Below are 18,356 nucleotides of genomic sequence, written 5' to 3'. Positions count from 1 at the left end.
TAAGTAATGAGAAACAATATAACAAGAATAAAGAATATAACAAGGTAAAAGCAAATAAGAGATAACTTTAATATAATGGATCTAACAAGTAAACACATTCTTTTCTGATGACCTCATGATACACAATATAGCAAACCCAATGGCAAAGAGTTCAGTTACTACCAAAAATGGCAGTAGTAGAAAGGCTTCATGCTACACATCCTCATATGGAGAACAACCAGGAGCCTACGGGCTCCAATGTCATCTCTAAGCAGCTTCTCTTAGCAATAAGACTTCCATTGCGATCTTACAGTAAGGCAGAAGACACAGGACACATGTGGACCATATCCTAATATGGCACCAGGCTGGCTGCTAAACACATTGCGGCCTTACAGAAGTAAAGGCCTGCACAAAATAGATACACAGGCTTCAGATACTACAATAATTTGTAAAATTCTTCTTCTAACCTTCTTCTGACCTACAAGGTCCTCAGAGGCTTGGCTCCATCCTAGGGGGAGGTAGTTGAGTTCCCCCAGGACTTTATGATTCTCTCTCAAGTCAGCTGTCCTTGTGTCGAGTCCATCTGTCATTGGGGCTTTGTACCCAGTCTCGATATATTAATGATGATGAAATCACTTCCAAACTGACCTGGCATCCTGGCTTACCCTTGCTGTAGCATACTTTTACCGTCAATGAGGCACAACGCTGTACCTCATCAATCTCGAGCCGTGATAGAAACTTCTTATTATGGATATTCGAACACTGAGCTAAGAGCTGCTTTTCAGTGAGAATGTGAGGTTTCACACCAACAATTTCTCCCAACTCCTCTGCATGTACCCTCTCTCACTAGGGTTACTATTGTAGTAACACTCCATCAGTACCACGTTCTCTGCCCTGCTCCACGAATGTCTTGTTCCAGCAACCAATTTGACATCAGGCACCCCTGGTTCCCTGACCCCTGATGTGGACCTTGTTGTCCTGGGTGACGTCTGAGCCGGTATGACTCTATCATTTATAGTTCCACTCATTCCGAGGTATTGGCAAATATGCGTAAAGGGCCTTGCCTAAGAGCCCAACTGGAGTCAGCAGCTTGAACCACTGAGCTATCTAGTCGGATATATAACATAACGGATATATAGAACTAGTAAATGTCTACGAACTACAGGAAGGAGGAAACAACAAGCCTCCGAGAGTACATCAAGAAGATGGCCCCCATGCTGACTGAATGCCCCCGGTGAAAAAAGCCCACAAAGGAGGAGGAGCCTAAGGGGCTATCATTAAAGGATAAGCCCCTGCATGGTATATACCACTGACAAATTGAGGAAGTGGCTGATATCGAAAAAACCTACCAGTGGCTGGAAAGGTCCGGACTGAAATACAGCACAAAGGCACTACTCATCGCCACACAAGAACAGGCCCTGAACACCAGAGCAATAGAGGCCAGGGTCTAACATACCAGACAAGACCCCAGGTGTAGGCTGTATGGAGTCGCCCCTGAGACAGTCCAGCACATCACAGCAGGATGCAAGATGTTGGCAGGCAAGGCGTACATGGAGCAGCATAACCAGGAGGCTGGCATAGTGTACAGGAACATCTGCATTGAGTATGGACTGAAGGTCCCAGGGTCCAGGTGGGAGACAACCCCGAAAGAGCTGGAGAACAAGCAGGCCAAGATCCTGTGGGACTTCCAGATCCAGACTGACAAGGTGGTGGTGGCCAATCAGCCTGACATAGTGGTGGTAGATAAACACCAGAAGACAGTGGTGGTGATAGATGTAGCAATCCCAAGTGATAGCAACATCAGGAAGAAGGAACACGAGAAGCTGGAAAAAAACCAAGGGCTGAAAGAGGAGATAGAGAGAATGTGGGGTGTGAAGGCAACAGTGGTCCCAGTAGTGATTGGGAAACTAGGGACAGTAACCCCCAAGCTGAGTAGATGGCTCCAACAGATACCAGGAAATACATCAGAGATCTCTGTCCAAAAGAGCACAGTCATAGGAACAGCTAAGATCCTGCACAGGACCCTCAGACTTCCAGGCCTCTGGTAGAGGATCCGAGTCTGATGGAGGCACTGTCCCGGAGGGTGAGGAAGAGATTTTAATTTTGTTTTTATATAATTCCTCTTCTTGTTTGTGTAGATTCTTAATCATCCAGGTCATAGTTATTCAAGGTAGTTTTCTGTGTCAACTGGACTGTTTTTCTTCTCTTTTGAAGACATTTCGCCTTCTATCCAGAAGGTTTCTTCAGTTCTGGACTCGCTGGGGACAGAGCTTGAAAATATAGCTCTTGTGGACCATTAGCATGCTAATGATCTGTCACCTGAGATTCGTTGGCAGGGTCTTTGGTAGGGTCGTTAAACTAGTTTCAGTTGGTGTGTCTCCCCTTTGTCTGCTGGCTCACATGGTGGTGAGTCGATAGGTCTCCTGAAATGGTGTGAATATTAGGTTTGTTTTACACTAACACTAACCCAACCCTAAACCTAACCCTGACCCAACTCTAACCCTAACCCAATTCTAACCCTAACTGTAACCCTAACCCAATTCTAACCCTAACTGTAACCCTAACCTAACCCTAGCCGTAATTTTAACACTTACCCTAACCAAAGCCTTAACCCTAACATTAACCTAACCCTAATTGTAACCCTAACCCTAATCCCAACCCTAATTGTAACTGTAACTGTAACCCTAACCCTAACACCAACTCTAACCCTAATACTAATACTAACACTAACCCTAACCAAAACCCTAACCCCAACTCTTACCCTAACCCAGCCCTAACTCTAACCCAAACCCGAACACTAACCCTAAAAGATGTGGATTTCCAAACTAGGCTCATCAACACAATCTCAAGGAACACTGTCAGAGCTGCCTACCCCCGGTCGTCCATCTCTGATAATTTAATTACTAATTGTTTAATAAACCTTAACTAGCCCTATTTATTTATTTATGTATTTATTTATTTTTACTAAATAATTAATCTTATCTATTTAACCTAAAATGTTTTATTTTTATTATGGCCCTAACCCTTAAAATATATTTACTCTCTTTATAAACTTATTTACCCAAAGACCAAATAATTTTGTAAAAAGAGGGAATATATTTTTGGCTCATTTACAGGTATTGCTTTTTTGACGTCCAACTGGGGGATCCCGATCTCTTCCATCTCCGTGTCTGGGCCTGGTCTGGAGCCCGGGTCCCCAGCTGTAGGAGCTTTGGCCTCCGCCTCTCTTCCACACTCTTCCATTCCTCCGATCAGTAGGCCAATACAAAAAAGTTTCAAACCAAACCCTGAACGCTTAAACCTAACCCTAACCAGAACCGTAACCCTAACCTTAATCCTAACCTAACCTTGGACAAGCTGCCAGCTCATCAGAGAGCTAACATATGAAGTCAAACAGCAATTCACACTCAATTCTGACCCAATGGGCAACTTAAAGTAGCCAATTCACCTGCTACCCAACTGCATGTCGTCGGAGTGTGGCAGGACCGTCCGTGGCTTGGTCCCTGTCTTGAGCTGAGCATCAACATCTTCTCCTTACAAGGCAGGATTATGCGAAATGTTGGCCAAAGCATGGCTGAAATATTTCCTACGACTACTACTCGTGACTAATCTACCCATGATGCACTATTCTGTTGTACTGTATAAGTTCTTTAACAATAGTTCTGTAATAAGATAGTAGAGTGGAAGAGAAGGAAAACAACAAATATTCAGAATACATGAACTAGAACCATGAAGACTCACGCTCTTGTGTTGTTGTACCAGAAGTGCTCCGTGGAGCTGCTTGGTCCTCTCACACAGAGTGGAGGGAGCAGGGGGTCATGTTGTGTATTAAAGGTTCAGAGAAAGAGTCACGTTCACCATGTAACTCTACTCTGTACACAGTGATGAGGGCAGAGATGGTTCTGCAGCAACGCTGACCATTTTAATTCCCGAGCCACCTTGTGAAAAATGGTTTTAAAAGCAGAACAGGGCTGCAGAAACAGTGGAGGTTTCATCTATCATGGAGGCTTTATTACACAATACTTTTAACAATGTTGGACCAATGAAATATTTTGAATATTAAATTCTGTAAAACAAGGCAGGGATATATGACCCAGTTCCACTCATTGCTTTTTTTTCTAACATTTCATCTTCTCAGTTATTCAGTAAAAATGCTTATGAAAGGAGATTCAGAGGAAGTTTCAGGACATGTAAAGTGTCAGACGTATTTACATTTTAGACCGTTAACAGATGATTTTGTCCAAAGTGACTTATGGTAAGATACACAACCAAGCCACCATGTAAGTGAGATCAATGTGAATAAAAGAGTAGCTAACCTAAACTACCTGGAACAACTACCAACTACCACAGCAGAGCTTTGGAGGGGGAGACAAGAGGAATATAAGAAAGAGAGAAGGAGAGAGGAGTGCTGTTAGGACAGAAGAAGCTCTCAAAAGAGCTGCTTCTTCAAGAGATTTCTGAAGGTAGAGGGTATGGTTCCTGCTCTGACAGAGCTCTGGAGGTCACTCCACCATCAAGGAACAAGGGATGAGATGATGGTTTTACCAGGCGAGGCTCATGTGAGGATCGCAGCAAATGGAGGGGCAGATGGACTCCAACAAGACTGTTCCACGAAGAGGAGCAGATTGAGCTGGTGTTCTGTAGGTCAGCAGAAAGGACTTGAATTGAATGTAGGTTGCCAGTGGAGCTCCACCAGCAATGGGCTGGTGTGGATCCACATCAGTGATTGAAGACCAGATGTACCACCACATTCTGGACATTTATTTATGACTTTATAGGAGATCATTAGAAGGAATTGGATTGAGAAACAACTATACTATCCAGTAAATCAAGAGGAGTTTGGTTATTACTGTTGTCTGTATTTTAGAGATTTGAAATAAAACCTGTATAAGTGCATAAAGTTTACCTTTAATTTTTACTTTAAATTCTGACCTTGTTAGTGAAATGTTGCAAAACTGGGTAGAAATGTAGAATGACTAAAGAATGCTTCCAGGATTTAATGGGAGGTGAAATAGTGCACGACACTAAGTTGAAAAGGTTATGTTTAAGAGCATTACATGAACCCATGACAGTAATTGAAATCATTTACTGAACAAGAGAGGCATGGTGAATTACAGGTATACTCAGTATCTTCCCTTAGTGGTGAAGACTTCATGAGCTTCTTCACTGATAAAGTTCTAGCTATCAGAGAGAAAGCTAACCAGGCCATGCCAACAACTGGACCTTCACCAGATGTGCTGACTGTGGGAACATACAGGTTCTCCAATGAGCCCTTAAACTCCTTCAGCCCTATATATTTTTCTGAGGCGTCTTCGCTAATTCAGAAATTCAAGACCACCACGTGTATTTTAGATCCCATCCCAACACACCTGTTGAAGGATGTTTTACCATTGATAGGCAGTTCTATCCTGGACCAGAACAATGGTTCTTTAGTGACAGGTTATGTACCCTACAAGGTGGCAGTGCTTAAGCCGTTGCTTAAAAAAACCATCACTGGATCCTGACGTATTAGCAAATTATAGGCCGATATCCAACCTTCCTTTTATCTCTAAAGTTCTTGAGAAGGTGGTGGTGACTCAGTTACTGGAGCACCTGCAGAGGAACAACCTGTTTGAGATGTTTCAGTCAGGCTTTAGAGCTCATCACAGCACAGAAACGGCACTTCTTAAAGTTACTAATGATCTTCTCATAGCTTCAGATCATGGACTGGTCTCTATGCTGGTTTTGCTGGATCTCAGTGCTGCTTTTGATACAGTTGATCACAGCATCCTGTTACATAGACTGGAACATGTGATTGGGATTAAAGGGACAGCACTAGACTGGTTTCGATCATATTTATCTGATAGATACCAGTTTGCTCATGTCCATGGTGTTCCCTCCTCTTACAGTAGGGTTAGCCATTGAGTTCCTCAAGGTTCTGTACTTGGACCAATCCTCTTCACCTTGTACATGCTTCCCTTAGGGAACATTATTCGGCAGCATGGGATAAATTTTCATTGTTATGCATTGTTATTCTATCCATGAAACCAGAGACAGAGAAGTTAGTGAAGCTCCAGACCTGTCTTAAAGACATAAAGTCCTGGATGTCTTCAAATTTCCTCCTCCTTAACCCAGGAAAAACTGAGGTCATGGTGTTTGGTCCTGAACCTCTCAGGGATAGATTAGATCATATGATCACTCTAGATGGTATATCATTAACATCTAGTCTCTCTGTGAGGAATCTAGGAGTAACTTTTGATCAAAATCTCTTCTTCAACTTCAACACATTAAATTAGTCTCTAGAAGTGCCTTTTTTCACCTGAGGAACATCACAAAGATTAGGAAGCTACTGACGCGGCATGATGCTGAAAGGTTTATTCATGCTTTTGTTAAATCTAGGCTGGACTATTGTAATTCTTTATTATCAGGGTGTCCAAACAACTCTTTAAAAAGCCTCCAGCTGATCCAAAATGCTGCAGCCAGAGTTCTGACAGGTATTGACAAAAGAGATCACATAATTCCTGTAATGGCATCGCTTCATTGGCTGCCCCTTAAATTTAGAATAAGTTTTAAAACCCTTCTTTTGACCTACAAGGTCCTGAGAGGCCTAGCTCCATCCTACCTGGAGGAGCTAGTGATACCTTACCAGCCTAATAGACCGCTCCGCTCTCAGAATGCTGGTCTACTTGTGGTTCCCAGAGTTTCTAGGAGTAGAATGGGGGGCCGAGCATTTAGCTACCAGGCCCCCCTGCTATGGAACCAGCTCCCTGTCCAGGTACGGGAGGCTGACTCCATCGCTACTTTTAAGATCAGACTTAAAACCCACCTCTTTGAAAAAGCTTATTGTTACTAATTCTGTAGTTCCAATTACTATCATAGATAGACAAATTATCATACTCAGGGGATCGTCTAATCATTAGGTCACATCTTAGCAATGCTGCTATAGGCCAAGGCTGCCGGGGTCCGGAAACATGATCACCTGACAGGCCTCTGTCACCCCACTGGGTCATGGTTTCCTCTCCTCTCCTCTCCTCTCCTCTCCTCTCCTCTCCTCCTTCTCCTCATCAAGCAGACTAGTTATGCTGATTCCTGTGTAGTTTTTCTGCCCCCCCTTTTCATTTACAGGTATCGCTGCATGATGACCTCCGGCCCCGCTGACCCGTTGTATAGTGTATTTTTGTGTGTGTTTCTGTGCTCTGTGCCTCTCCTCTCCCTTTACCCAGCCTTTATGAGCCTGGTCCTACTCAAGGTTTCTTCCTGTTAAAGGGGAGTTTTTCCTTGCCACTGTTGCTTGTCTGGGGTTAGGCCCTGGGATTCTGGAAAGCACCTTGAAACAAGTTTGATTGTATAAGACGCTATATAAATAAAGATTGATTTGATTTGATTTACATTTGGAATATTGAAATAAAGGAGTGGAAGCAGTGCTCTTCATTAGCTGGTCCTTAGCATGCAGTGCGGGTGTTTGTGGGCCCTCTGCAGGATTTCTGCTCCTTTTCAAGGTTTTTTCAAGGTGATTGCAGGACTGTAAAGATACAGTCGAAGCACAAAAGGCATTGGTTGAGCTCTCCATGTGACGGGTATGGTACGGACCCAAGTGCAGTACAAAACAGGCAATGAACTGATGATCAGTTAACAGGTTTATTAACTGCAATCTGCCAAACAAAGAACAGTTCGAGGGCGGGGCAGTGGACTTGGTCGAGGCAGGCAAAAAGTCAGTAACCGGGAGGCAGGCAGAATCAGGCAAACAATCCAGAGGGAGACTGGCTGAGCTCGTTGTCAAAACGGAAGACAGAGTTAATTTACCAGGGGTCAGGCAGAACAGGCAGGTCGTACACAGGCAGGGTCGATACCGGGAAGACAGGCAGGTAAACGCTGGAAAGTCATGCATAGCAGAGAACAATCTGGCACTGAGTGAGTGTGAGGCTGGAGAATATATACTGGTAGGTAAGCTGATTGATGAGTGAGGGCAGGTGTGTGATCAGTGACTGAGAGCAGGTGTGGTGATCAGAGGGTGTGGTGTGAGCAGGGCAGTGGAAAGGTACTGAGTCCATGGGCTGGAGCAGAGTGTGACACTCCAACATCCAAACATACGCACAGGAACTCAGGGAAGCCACTCTCAAGCCATTCTATCCTGAAGATAAAGCCAAGAGTATCTAAAAAAAATATGATGAAAAGCAAAAGAGAAAGATGGATGGAACAGGAACCACTGAATGTTACATTAATGCTAGAGAAAGGCATAAAATCAAAATTTGGAAGTACAATACGATATAAACATACATGTTTTAGAATAAATGGCATCTTTCTCTTTTTGTATGATGCTTTTCTCATGAGCTCATCTCTTTGGTCTGCTGTGAGCTCACATCACTCATGATCACCTGACAGGCCTCTGTCACCCCACTGGGTCATGGTCTCCTCCCCTCTCCTCCCCACCAAGTAGAATAGCGAGGTTATTTCTTGTGTAGTTCTTCTGACCCCCCCTCCCTTCTGTATTCATCTACAGGTATCGCCGTCTTCATAAGTCGTTTACTGACCTACTGACCTCTCACCCCGCTGATCCACTCAACTCTACTAGAGCTTATTTTATTTAATATAATGTATTACTATGTTCTACCTATTCTCTTCTCTACATGTCCTCCCCCTTCTCCTCCCTCTCTACCCAGCCGGCCATCATCAGGAGGGTTCCCCTACATGAGCCTGGTCCTGCTCAAGGTTTCTTCCTGTTAAAGGGGAGTTTTTCCTTGCCACTGTTGCTTGTTGGGGGTCAGGCCCCAGGATTTCTGTAACGCGCCTAGAAACAATTTTGATTGTAACGCTATATAAATATTGATTGATTGATTGACTGACTAACTGGTTGATTGATTGATTGATTGATATACTTGGTATTCTTCTTGATGTTGCTATCACTCGGGATTGCTACATCTATCACCACCACTGTCTTCCGGTGTTTATCCACCACCACTATGTCAGGCTGGTTGGCCACCACCATCTTGTCAGTCTGGATCTGGAAGTCCCACAGGATCTTGGTCTGCTCGTTCTCCACCACTTTCGGAGGTGTCTCCCACCTGGTCCCTGGGACCTCCAGCCCATACTCAGTGCAGATGTTCCTGTATACTATGCCAGCCACCTGGTTATGCCGTTCCATGTATGCCTTGCCTGCCAGCATCTTGCACCCTGCTGTGATGTGCTGGACTGTCTCAGGGGCATCTCCACACAGTCTGCACCTGGGGTCTTGTCTGGTATGGTAGACCCTGGCCTCTATTGCTCTGGTGCTCAGGGCCTGTTCTTGTGCAGCCATGATTAGTGCCTCTGTGCTGTCTTTCAGCCCGGCCTTTGTCAGCCACTGGTATGTTTTCTCGATATCAGCCACTTCCTCAATTTGCCGGTGGTACATTCCATGCATGGGCTTGTCCTTCCATGATAGCCCCTCAGGTTCCTCCTCCTTGGTGGGCTTTTGTTGCCTGAGGCATTCACTCAGCAGTGGGTCAGTGGGGGCCATCTTCTTGATGTATTCTTGAAAGCTTGTTGTTTCCTCTTGGACAGTAGTTCGGACACTTACTAGTCCTCGGCTCCTTTCCTTTCGCTTTGTGTACAGCCTCAGGACACTGGACTTAGGGTGAAACCCTCCGTGCATGGTGAGGAGCTTCCTTGTCTTGATGTCAGTGGCTTGTATCTCTTCCAGTGGCCAGGGTATTATGCCAGCAGGGTATCTGATTACTGGCAGGGCATAGGTGTTTATGGCCTGGATCTTGTGCTTACCATTCAGCTGACTTTTCAGGACCTGTCTTAACCTCTGCAGGTATTTGGCTGTGGCTGACCTCCTAGCTGCCTCCTCGTGGTTACCATTTGCCTGTGGGATCCCCAGGTATTTGTAACTGTCCTGCACATCTGTGATGTCCCCTTCAGGTAGTTCAACCCCGTCAGTTGCGATCACCTTTCCCCTTCTACATATCATCCGCCCACATTTGTCTAGCCCGAATGACATCCCGATGTCTTTGCTGTAGAACCTAGTGAGGTGAATCAGGGAGTCGATGTCACGCTCGTTCTTGGCATACAGCTTGATGTCGTCCATGTAGAGGAGGTGGCTGACGGTTGTTCCACATTGGAACTGGTACCCATAGCCACTCTTGGTGATGATCTGGCTGAGGGGGTTTAGGCCTATGCAGAACAGCAGGGGGGACAGAGCTTCTCCTTGATATATGCCACATCTGATGCTCACCTGCGCAATTGGCTTTGAGTTGGCCTCCAGAGTCGTGTTCCACAGCTTCATGGAGTTCTGGATGAACTCTCTTAGTGTCTTGTTGATGTTATACAGCTTTAGGCACTCCAGTATCCATGTGTGCGGCATTGAGTCATAGGCTTTCTTGTAATCAATCCAGGCAGTGCACAGGTTGGTGTGCCGCATCCTACAGTCCTGGGCGATTGCCCTGTTGACCAGTAGCTGGTGCTTGGCACCTCTGGTGTTGTTCCCTATGCCTTTCTGTGCTCTGCTCATGTATTGATCCATGTGCCTGTGTTCGGACTTTTGAGTCTTGGCCCTCCGAAAAGGCCCACAGGAAGCACACGGAAGTAATAACTCGTGGTTATTTATGATGTTCTTTTATTTTTAATCACTGTGACCACAGGTCATAAACGTGAAATTAATCCAAAATGAAAAGTTATGTAAAATTGTCACTAGACAGTAATCATTTAGCTGCACATATAGTCTAAATGAATTACACTGGATCAAAATCACTAAATTATACAGCACAAGACAGTATTTACCAGTAAAAAGTTAACATTTTACATGCAGAAGAAAGCTGGCTAAAGGTAGCCTGAGATGCTAACTAAGTTAGCTTATCGCGCTAGCGCGAATTAGCGTAAACGCTAATTAGCGATCAGCTTCTAGCAGAACAAACTTACTAAACTTACTAGCTTACTAGAACAAACATTCTGTAAATATCACAGCAAACAGTTATCATCTTTTACATGTACAAATTATACTATTATACTATTAACTAACTTAACATTAGCTTACCAATGGGCAGTGTGGTCCTGTATAGCTCCAAAGCAAATTTAACGGCTTGAGAGTAACCGTAAACCCGGAAGTCACCACCCCCCTTTCACACTAAAATGCTCAACTTCAAAACAAATGAAAGATGACTAAATCTTTAAATAGCCTATTTAAACCTTTATAATAATGATAAATAACACAAAAATGTAAAGGACTTAACACAAAATTCAGAGGACTTAACAGCCTGCTGATCTTAGCCGCTATGATGCCTGATAGAAGCTTCCTTGTGGTGCTGAGGCAGGTTATGGGCCGGTAGTTGGACGGTATTGTGCCCTTCTGGGGGTCCTTCATTATGAGGACTGTCCGGCCTTGGGTTAGCCACTCTGGGTGGTCCCCTGATGTTAGCAGCTGGTTCATTTGTGCTGCCAGGCGTTCATGGAGTGCAGTCAGCTTCTTAAGCCAGTAGGCGTGGATCTTATCGGGCCCTGGTGCTGTCCAGCTCTTCATTTTGGACACTCTTGTTTGGATGTCTGCTAAGGTGATGACTACTGGGTCTTGTTCTGGGAGTTGGCTGTGCTCAGCTTGTAGGTCTTGCAGCCATCGGGCAGTAGTGTTATGCGTTGCCTCTTTCTCCCAGATACTCTTCCACTATTGTTCCGTCTCAGCCCTGGGGGGGTATGTTGTCATCTTGTTGCCCTGCCATTGAGAGTAGACCTTTGCTGGGTTAGTGGAGAACACCCTGTTTATTCTCCTTTCCTCTACTTCTCTTGTGTACCGCTTTAGTCGGGTAGCCAGGGCTGTGAGCCTTTGCTTAGCAGTATCCAATGCCTCAGGTATGGGCAGTTTGTTGTACTTCTTGGGCCGCTCTGTCCTTAGATTCACGCCTCTACTCAGCTCTGTTAGGAGGCTGACTTCTCTCCGTGTTGCCAAGATTTTTGCCTCTAGCCTTCTCCTCCATGGGGCCATTTGCTCCTTATGGCTATTCATGCTCTTCATCTTATAGCCAAGCATCTGTAGGATTACCGTTGCCGCTGCATACATCAGCTGATTGGTCTCAGTGATGGTAGTGGTAGGGATGGTTGACAGCGCCATGTTCAAGTCTTCCAGTAGAGATTCGTCTGGTACTTTGTGTGTTAGCCTTGGCAGGGAGGTAGTTGGGTTCCCCCAGGACTCCATGATTCTCTCTCTCAGGTCAGCTGCCCTTGTCCCGATTCCGTCTGTCATTGGGGCTGTGTACCCAATCTCGATATTGTGGGGTGATGATGAACTGACCTGGCGTCCTGGCTCCCCCTTGCCGTAGCATATTTGTACCGTGGGTGAGGCACACCGGCGTGACTTATCAATCTCTAGCTGTGATAGCAGCTTCTTATTGCGGATATTCGAACACTGAGCTAAGAGCCGCTTCTTAGTCAGTGAGGATGTGGGGTTTCGAAGTACCCATCTCGCCCACATCCTCTGCATGCACCCTCTCTCGCTGGGGTTACTCCCGTAGTAACACTCCATCAGTACCATGTTCTCTGCCCTGCTCCATGACAAACAGACTGGGGAACTCATTCATCCCCCGAGCCATCAGACTGTTCAACTCCTCACTGGTGGGGAGGAGGGCCAACAGAAGGACTGGAACAACACTGCAATAACATAATACTGGGACATCCATTCATTCATTCATTCAGTTCATTTATTTACATTTCTATAGTTTTATATTTTATATTTATATTCTATTTTTAATTTATTCTATTTTATTTCTTATTTTATTTTATTTTATTCTATTTTTATTTTTATTATTTTTAATATTTTAAACAGTGCTGTACGTTTCTTTGGGGAGATGCTAATTTCCCTAATGGACACCCCCTAAAGGGATCAATAAAGTACTCTGATTCTGATTCTGATCCTGGACAGAAGCTAATGCTGTTTGGGGGCCTTGGCATAGAAAAGTTCTGGAACCAGTGCTCTTACCAAAATGACAAATGAAATTTAACAAAATGGTTGCCATCTTCAACCCTCTAACACTTTTTAGAACATCTTTTTATACCGGCACCTGGAATGTACCAGAATTTCTGGAATTGTGTTTGCCACAAACCTGCAGGCAGGTTGGCAAACGTCTCATTTTTTTCAGGCCTTGGTAGCAATCTGAAGATTGGCATCTGGATCTGAAGAAGAAGAATTCCAGTATAGGCATTGTGGCCTTGAGGTTGCTGCCCATTATTCTAAAGCTTTAGCTACCGATCATTTTCATGTGAAAATTGTAAAATATTGGCCTTCTGAAGTTAAAAAAAACCCAACGTCTTTCATGTTTATTACTGGTGTTGTGTGCTACACTTTCCCAGTTGTACAGCTCCTTTAACCTCTCAGACATTAAATAATTTATTGATGGACACATGAAACACAGGGAAGATTGTGCCAATTAACAGTGAGAAACAAAGCGTACTTCTGGGAAAGCAAGGGAGGGGGCTGGGGTCAAGGTGTGCGCCTGTTGTGAGGGGGAGGAGGAGAAGAGCAGCACATTCAGTGAGGAATAAAAATATACCTTCAGAAAGGGCAAATGGAACAAGCCGATATGATCTTCGTTAAATGTGCCTAACAAGTGTCAGACTGATGTGGTTCACCATAGATGTATTTCATATCCGTATTTAAAGATAAGCTGTGTTTGTCATATCTTCCTCTGAACATGAAACTGTCCTGCTCTTCCCTCCAGTTCAACTCAACCTTCCTGCGGTGCCACAATTGGGATCATTTAGTTAAGAGGTTCAAATTCCTCTACATTTCTCCTCAGCTCTTGAAAACACATTCATGAGTCTCTCCATCCTCTCCCCCAGTTCTTTATTAGGAGACCAAATAGCGTTTGGTGGTTGAGCACTGATTTGTATTCCTTTAGCTCTGATTAAATTTGTTCTGCTAATACAAAAGACAAAGCCTGTGAACAAACAACAGCAACATAAACAAGAGGGATGAATGCATAAAAGAGGAGCAGAAATCCTGCAGAGGGCCCACAAACACCCGCACTGCATGCTAAGGACCAGCTAATGAAGAGCACTGCTTCCACTCCTTTATTTCAATATTCCAAATGTAAATCAAATCAAATCAAATCAATCTTTATTTATATAGCGTCTTATACAATCAAAATTGTTTCAAGGCACTTTCCAGAATCCCAGGGCCTAACCCCAGACAAGCAACAGTGGCAAGGAAAAACTCCCCTTTAACAGGAAGAAACCTTGAGCAGGACCAGGCTCATGTAGGGGGACCCTCCTGCTGATGGCCGGCTGGGTAAAGAGAGAGGAGAGGAGAGGAGAGGAGAGGAGAGGAGAGGAGAGGAGAGGAGAGGGGAGGGGAGGGGAGGGGAGGGAGAAGGAGAGGGGAGGGGGAGGGGGAGAGGGAGGGGGAGAGGGAGGGGGAGAGGAGAGGAGAGGAGAGGAGGAGAGGAGAGGGGAGGGGAGGGGAGGGGAGGGGAGGGAGAAGGAGAGGGGAGGGGGAGGGGGAGAGGGAGGGGGAGGGGGAGAGGGAGGGGGAGAGGAGAGGAGAGAGAGGAGAGGAGAGGACTTGGAGAGGAGAGGCACAGAGCACAGAAACACACACAAACGGGTCAGCGGGGCCGGAGGTCATCATGCAGCTCCAAAGGCGGCGATACCTTTAAATGAATGGGGGGAAGGGGGGGCCGAAAAACTACACAGGAATTTTGCACTCAATTTACATTTCACACTCAAATTCCATCTCAATTTCCCCCTTTTTATCCTACTTGGATCAACCTGATTTTTACAGTATACTTGATATACATCAGCAACTTAGTCCATCTTTATAACCTACTTCCAGTTCACGTTCGGATGAATTGTAAAGTCTGGTTTCTTGTGTGGTACTAGGGAGAAGATGAGTAGTACTGCTGCGATTGATATCACACCCAGGACACACAGGAATTTCCTCAGGATCAGGTCAGTCCGTCGTCTGGGATGCAAAGGCTTTCCTTGGAGGCTCATCTCGTTCTTTTGTTGGTGGCTTGCCACTTGGAGCAGCAGGGATGCTAGTTTCACTCCCTACTGACCGGCTCCTTCGGTTCTGGCACCTTCTTGCAGTGGGACGCGTGGATCCACCTTGCTCTCTCGGCTACTTTCACCGTGGTCTGAGTCACCAGCAGGACTTGGAATGGACCTTGCCACCTTTTCTGGTTCCACCTAGTCCCCCGGAAGTCCTTGATCACCACGTAGTCCCCTGGTTGTAACTGATGGAGCTGTCGGTCCACTGGAGACGGCAGTGCTTCTATCACTTGTGCCTGGATTTCTGTAAGAGATTTAGTGAGATTCTTCCAGATACAGGGTCAGAGAGATTAGTGTGAGCGGTGCATTTACAGATCGCAACCTGTGAGGGGAGAAGGACAGTGTCCAAAAGAACTAGCCGATGATTCAAGATAGGAGCGCCGTCAGACTTGAGGAAACCCCTGTGCTTCCACAATGCTCCAAAGTCATGAACTACGCCTAGAATTGGTGTAGATGGTAACCAACTGGTTGGCTGCGAGGTCGCAAGCTCTGGTAAGGGCCACCAATTCAGCGGCTCGGGCTGAGTAGTTGGATGGTAATGATGCAGATTCAACAATGCCGCGGAAGTCACAGACTGCGTAACCGGCTTTGCACCGGCCCGTGTCCGGATCCTGGGATGCTGACCCATCGACAAAGAGAACAAGATCAGGATTGATAAGAGGTTGATCCATGAGGTCAAGACGTGGGGAACAAGACACCAAGAGTTCTGCCACGCAATCATGAGGGTTGCCCTTCTCCAGGGTGGGGAGGAGGGTGGCTGGATTCAAGACATTGCAGCGTTTGAACATCAAACAGTTGCAGACACACACACAGACAAGTTGACAGACACACACAGACAAGTTGAGAGACACAGCGCAGCGCATGGGAGTGTCCCCGTCCTCTGCCCTGCGGGTACCCTCTGCCATGCCTTCTTCCTCTCCTCCAGTGTCCATGGACCAGTGTCCATTCCAACCACAGTAGTAGCAGGTGTCTGATTCTTTCTGCCCCTGGTTCGGTGGTTGCTGTTGTGTCTGTGGTGGGCCTCGAGATGGGGCATGTGGAGGGCCTCCTCTGTCGTGTCGTCTGGCGCCATCTGGTGGAGGATACTTAAGGAGAGCCAATTGTTTCTGCTGCAGGGCTCTCTTTGTATGCTTGTCCTCTTCCTCTGTAGTGGTCTTTCTTTCCTGCTGTTGTTTGTATTGGTGATCAGCGTGCTTTACCACCATGGAGAGTCGCGTGTCAGCAGGAATTGAAGGAATTGTTGTTTCAGGAGGGTTTCATACGGGGTGACTTCTGGGCCTGGATAAGGGTCAGGCTTGGTCATGCCGCTGTGGTCGTCGAACGCTATCATGAGACGCTGGACATAGTCCCGTGGTCCCTCATCCTTTGCCTGAACACACACAGAAACCTTGGAGAGATCACATTGTGTTTTAAAGTCTTCGGTTACCTTGGTGATCAGGCGGGTGGTGAAGTCCCTGTAGGCTGTGTCACGAGGGTCATCACCTGCTCCAGCTGACGCCCAGTTGATTGTTGCAGGCTGCCAGTGGCCACTGAAGATGCTTTTTACAGCCGCGAACTGTGTGGGTGAGCAGACCTTCATCATTATTCTGGCCATTTCGCGACATGTCGGGACATAGTCTCGAAAGAAGTCAGTCAGAGCTTTTGCCATTGTAGCTCCTCCTTTCTCCAGACGAGGGAGGTGTTTCGCAGCTTCCACGATGTCTGCTTCTGTACACATACATTGGGTTGCCCTGAGGGCCTCACACTTGAACCATTGGCATGGTAAAGGCGGGTACCAGGGGCCTGTTGTCCCGTTCTCTCGTCCCCCTGGTGGCCATAGGGAAGAATGATGTTCTTAGGCTCACCCCACAGGCCGCCCCTGAGGTTGTTGGGTGGAGTCCTTCTTGTTGGGTGAAGGTCACCTGGTAGAGGCAGAAGAGGCGAGCTTGAGGTCCGTTGTGGTGTAGGAGGCCACGAGGGGGCAGTCAGGCTGGGTGGTGGTGGTTGATAAGGCGGCGGGTAGGTAGTTTCGAGAGAGGCGGATGGCCCATTGTCGGATTTCCAGCTGTCCTGCGGAGACGGAAAAGGGGAGAAGAAGGGGAAGGGGGAGGTTTCTATCATGAACTATCTTCGCGTGTAATTCTTTTGCTGATAGTTTCTTTCTGCTCATCATCTCATTCTTTTCTTATTTAAATTGTCCCTCAGGGCGGACAATTGTCGCACACTTAACGATCCTCCCTCGGAAAACCCATACTGTTCACACCACAACCTTACATATGCACAACTTTCCGGCCTGTACTTTTTAGTTATTATGTCCATTACTGGAGACAGTCGGTCTGCAAGGTTCCCATGGTAACCTGATCTTGTTTTATTGCAACCTGGTCTTATTTCAATGAATTCACAGGGATTACTTTGGTGTTTAATTCGTTTTGTAACCTGGTCTTGTCTTTCTAGCTCACATGATTTACACAGGATTTTCGTTTTGATACCTGGTCTTGCCTTTCTAGCTCACAGGATTTACACAGGATCTTCGTTTTGATACCTGGTCTTGCATTTTCTAGCTCATAGGATTTTCGTTTTGTTACCTGGTCTTGCCTCAATGATCTCACAGAAATTTGTTTCGTAACCTGGTCTTATTTTAATAAATTCAAAGGAATTCCTTTGATGTTTACTTATATTTGTAACCTGGTGTTGTCTCAAAGGGCTCACAGGATTTCGTGTTTATTTAAGCTGTTTAGCGGCAGTCGCTGGTTAGTAGAGTAAGGTTAGCGTCTCTCCTACGCAGTAATTCGTTCCAAATATTAGGATAAATACGTCTTACCAATTAAATTCAGCCGTGGAATGCGAGGAATCCTGTGACCGTCGATCAGGACCGCCCTGGTCCTCCTCCTTAAGATTGCGGGGTTTGAGGATGAATTGCCTTTGGTGGATTCAGGTGACCAGCCCCTCGGTCGGGTCCCGACGGACATACCCAGGATCCCACTTCTGACAACCCTGCACCTTGGATCCTAGCTGGCATTGTAGATCCTGGCACTTGCACGCGCGCGCACACACACACACACACATTGTTATGCAGTAATATTTCACCTCAGTATGAAGAGCTTCTCTTGCTGCTGCCTTCATTTCATGCATCATTTTGTGTGTGGGAGGAATCCAGAGAAGCCACAGATCCACAACAGAGACGAGGAGAACAGTCAGAAGGAAGGCAGCTGTGAGAAGAATTATTGTTGTTATTACTATTATCGTTTCAATGCTATAGTAAGTATAGTAAGTAGATTTAGAATGTTTAATCAAAAAGAATGTATGAGTGTTTGACTCAAGTATTGAAGCTGTTATGTTCCCAGCACTGGGAGGTATCATGTTCAAGGACACGAGGAAGTCGTAGAGGTGGGAGGAGAAGGAAT

General features: G+C 45.9%; 1 protein-coding gene across 3 annotated transcripts; it reads right to left on the bottom strand.

Annotated features, from left to right (window-relative positions):
• Nucleotides 1–14,440: 14,440 nt before the first annotated feature.
• On the bottom strand, nucleotides 14,441–18,153 carry LOC130521569 (uncharacterized). 3 transcript variants are annotated; one of them, XR_008949369.1, is made up of 3 exons: nucleotides 17,774–18,153; nucleotides 14,750–17,022; nucleotides 14,441–14,573 (listed from the first exon to the last, which is right to left on the bottom strand). XR_008949369.1 is itself a non-coding variant. In XM_057025224.1 (2 exons), exon 2 carries the CDS (start codon nucleotides 16,176–16,178, stop codon nucleotides 15,399–15,401), a length of 780 nt encoding a protein of 259 aa, XP_056881204.1. In that variant the 5' UTR covers nucleotides 16,179–17,022; nucleotides 17,774–18,153; the 3' UTR covers nucleotides 14,592–15,398. The 3 variants fall into 3 exon arrangements, 1 of the variants encoding a protein (XP_056881204.1); XR_008949368.1 differs by lacking the exon at nucleotides 14,441–14,573 and having other exon boundaries at nucleotides 14,592–16,342; nucleotides 16,456–17,022; XM_057025224.1 differs by lacking the exon at nucleotides 14,441–14,573 and having other exon boundaries at nucleotides 14,592–17,022.
• Between the last annotated feature and the right edge of the window lie 203 nt (nucleotides 18,154–18,356).

The sequence above is a fragment of the Takifugu flavidus genome, chromosome 2 (genome assembly GCF_003711565.1).
Source record: "Takifugu flavidus isolate HTHZ2018 chromosome 2, ASM371156v2, whole genome shotgun sequence".
Classification (NCBI taxonomy): Eukaryota; Metazoa; Chordata; class Actinopteri; order Tetraodontiformes; family Tetraodontidae; genus Takifugu; species Takifugu flavidus.
This window is presented reverse-complemented; position numbering and strand designations above follow the sequence as displayed.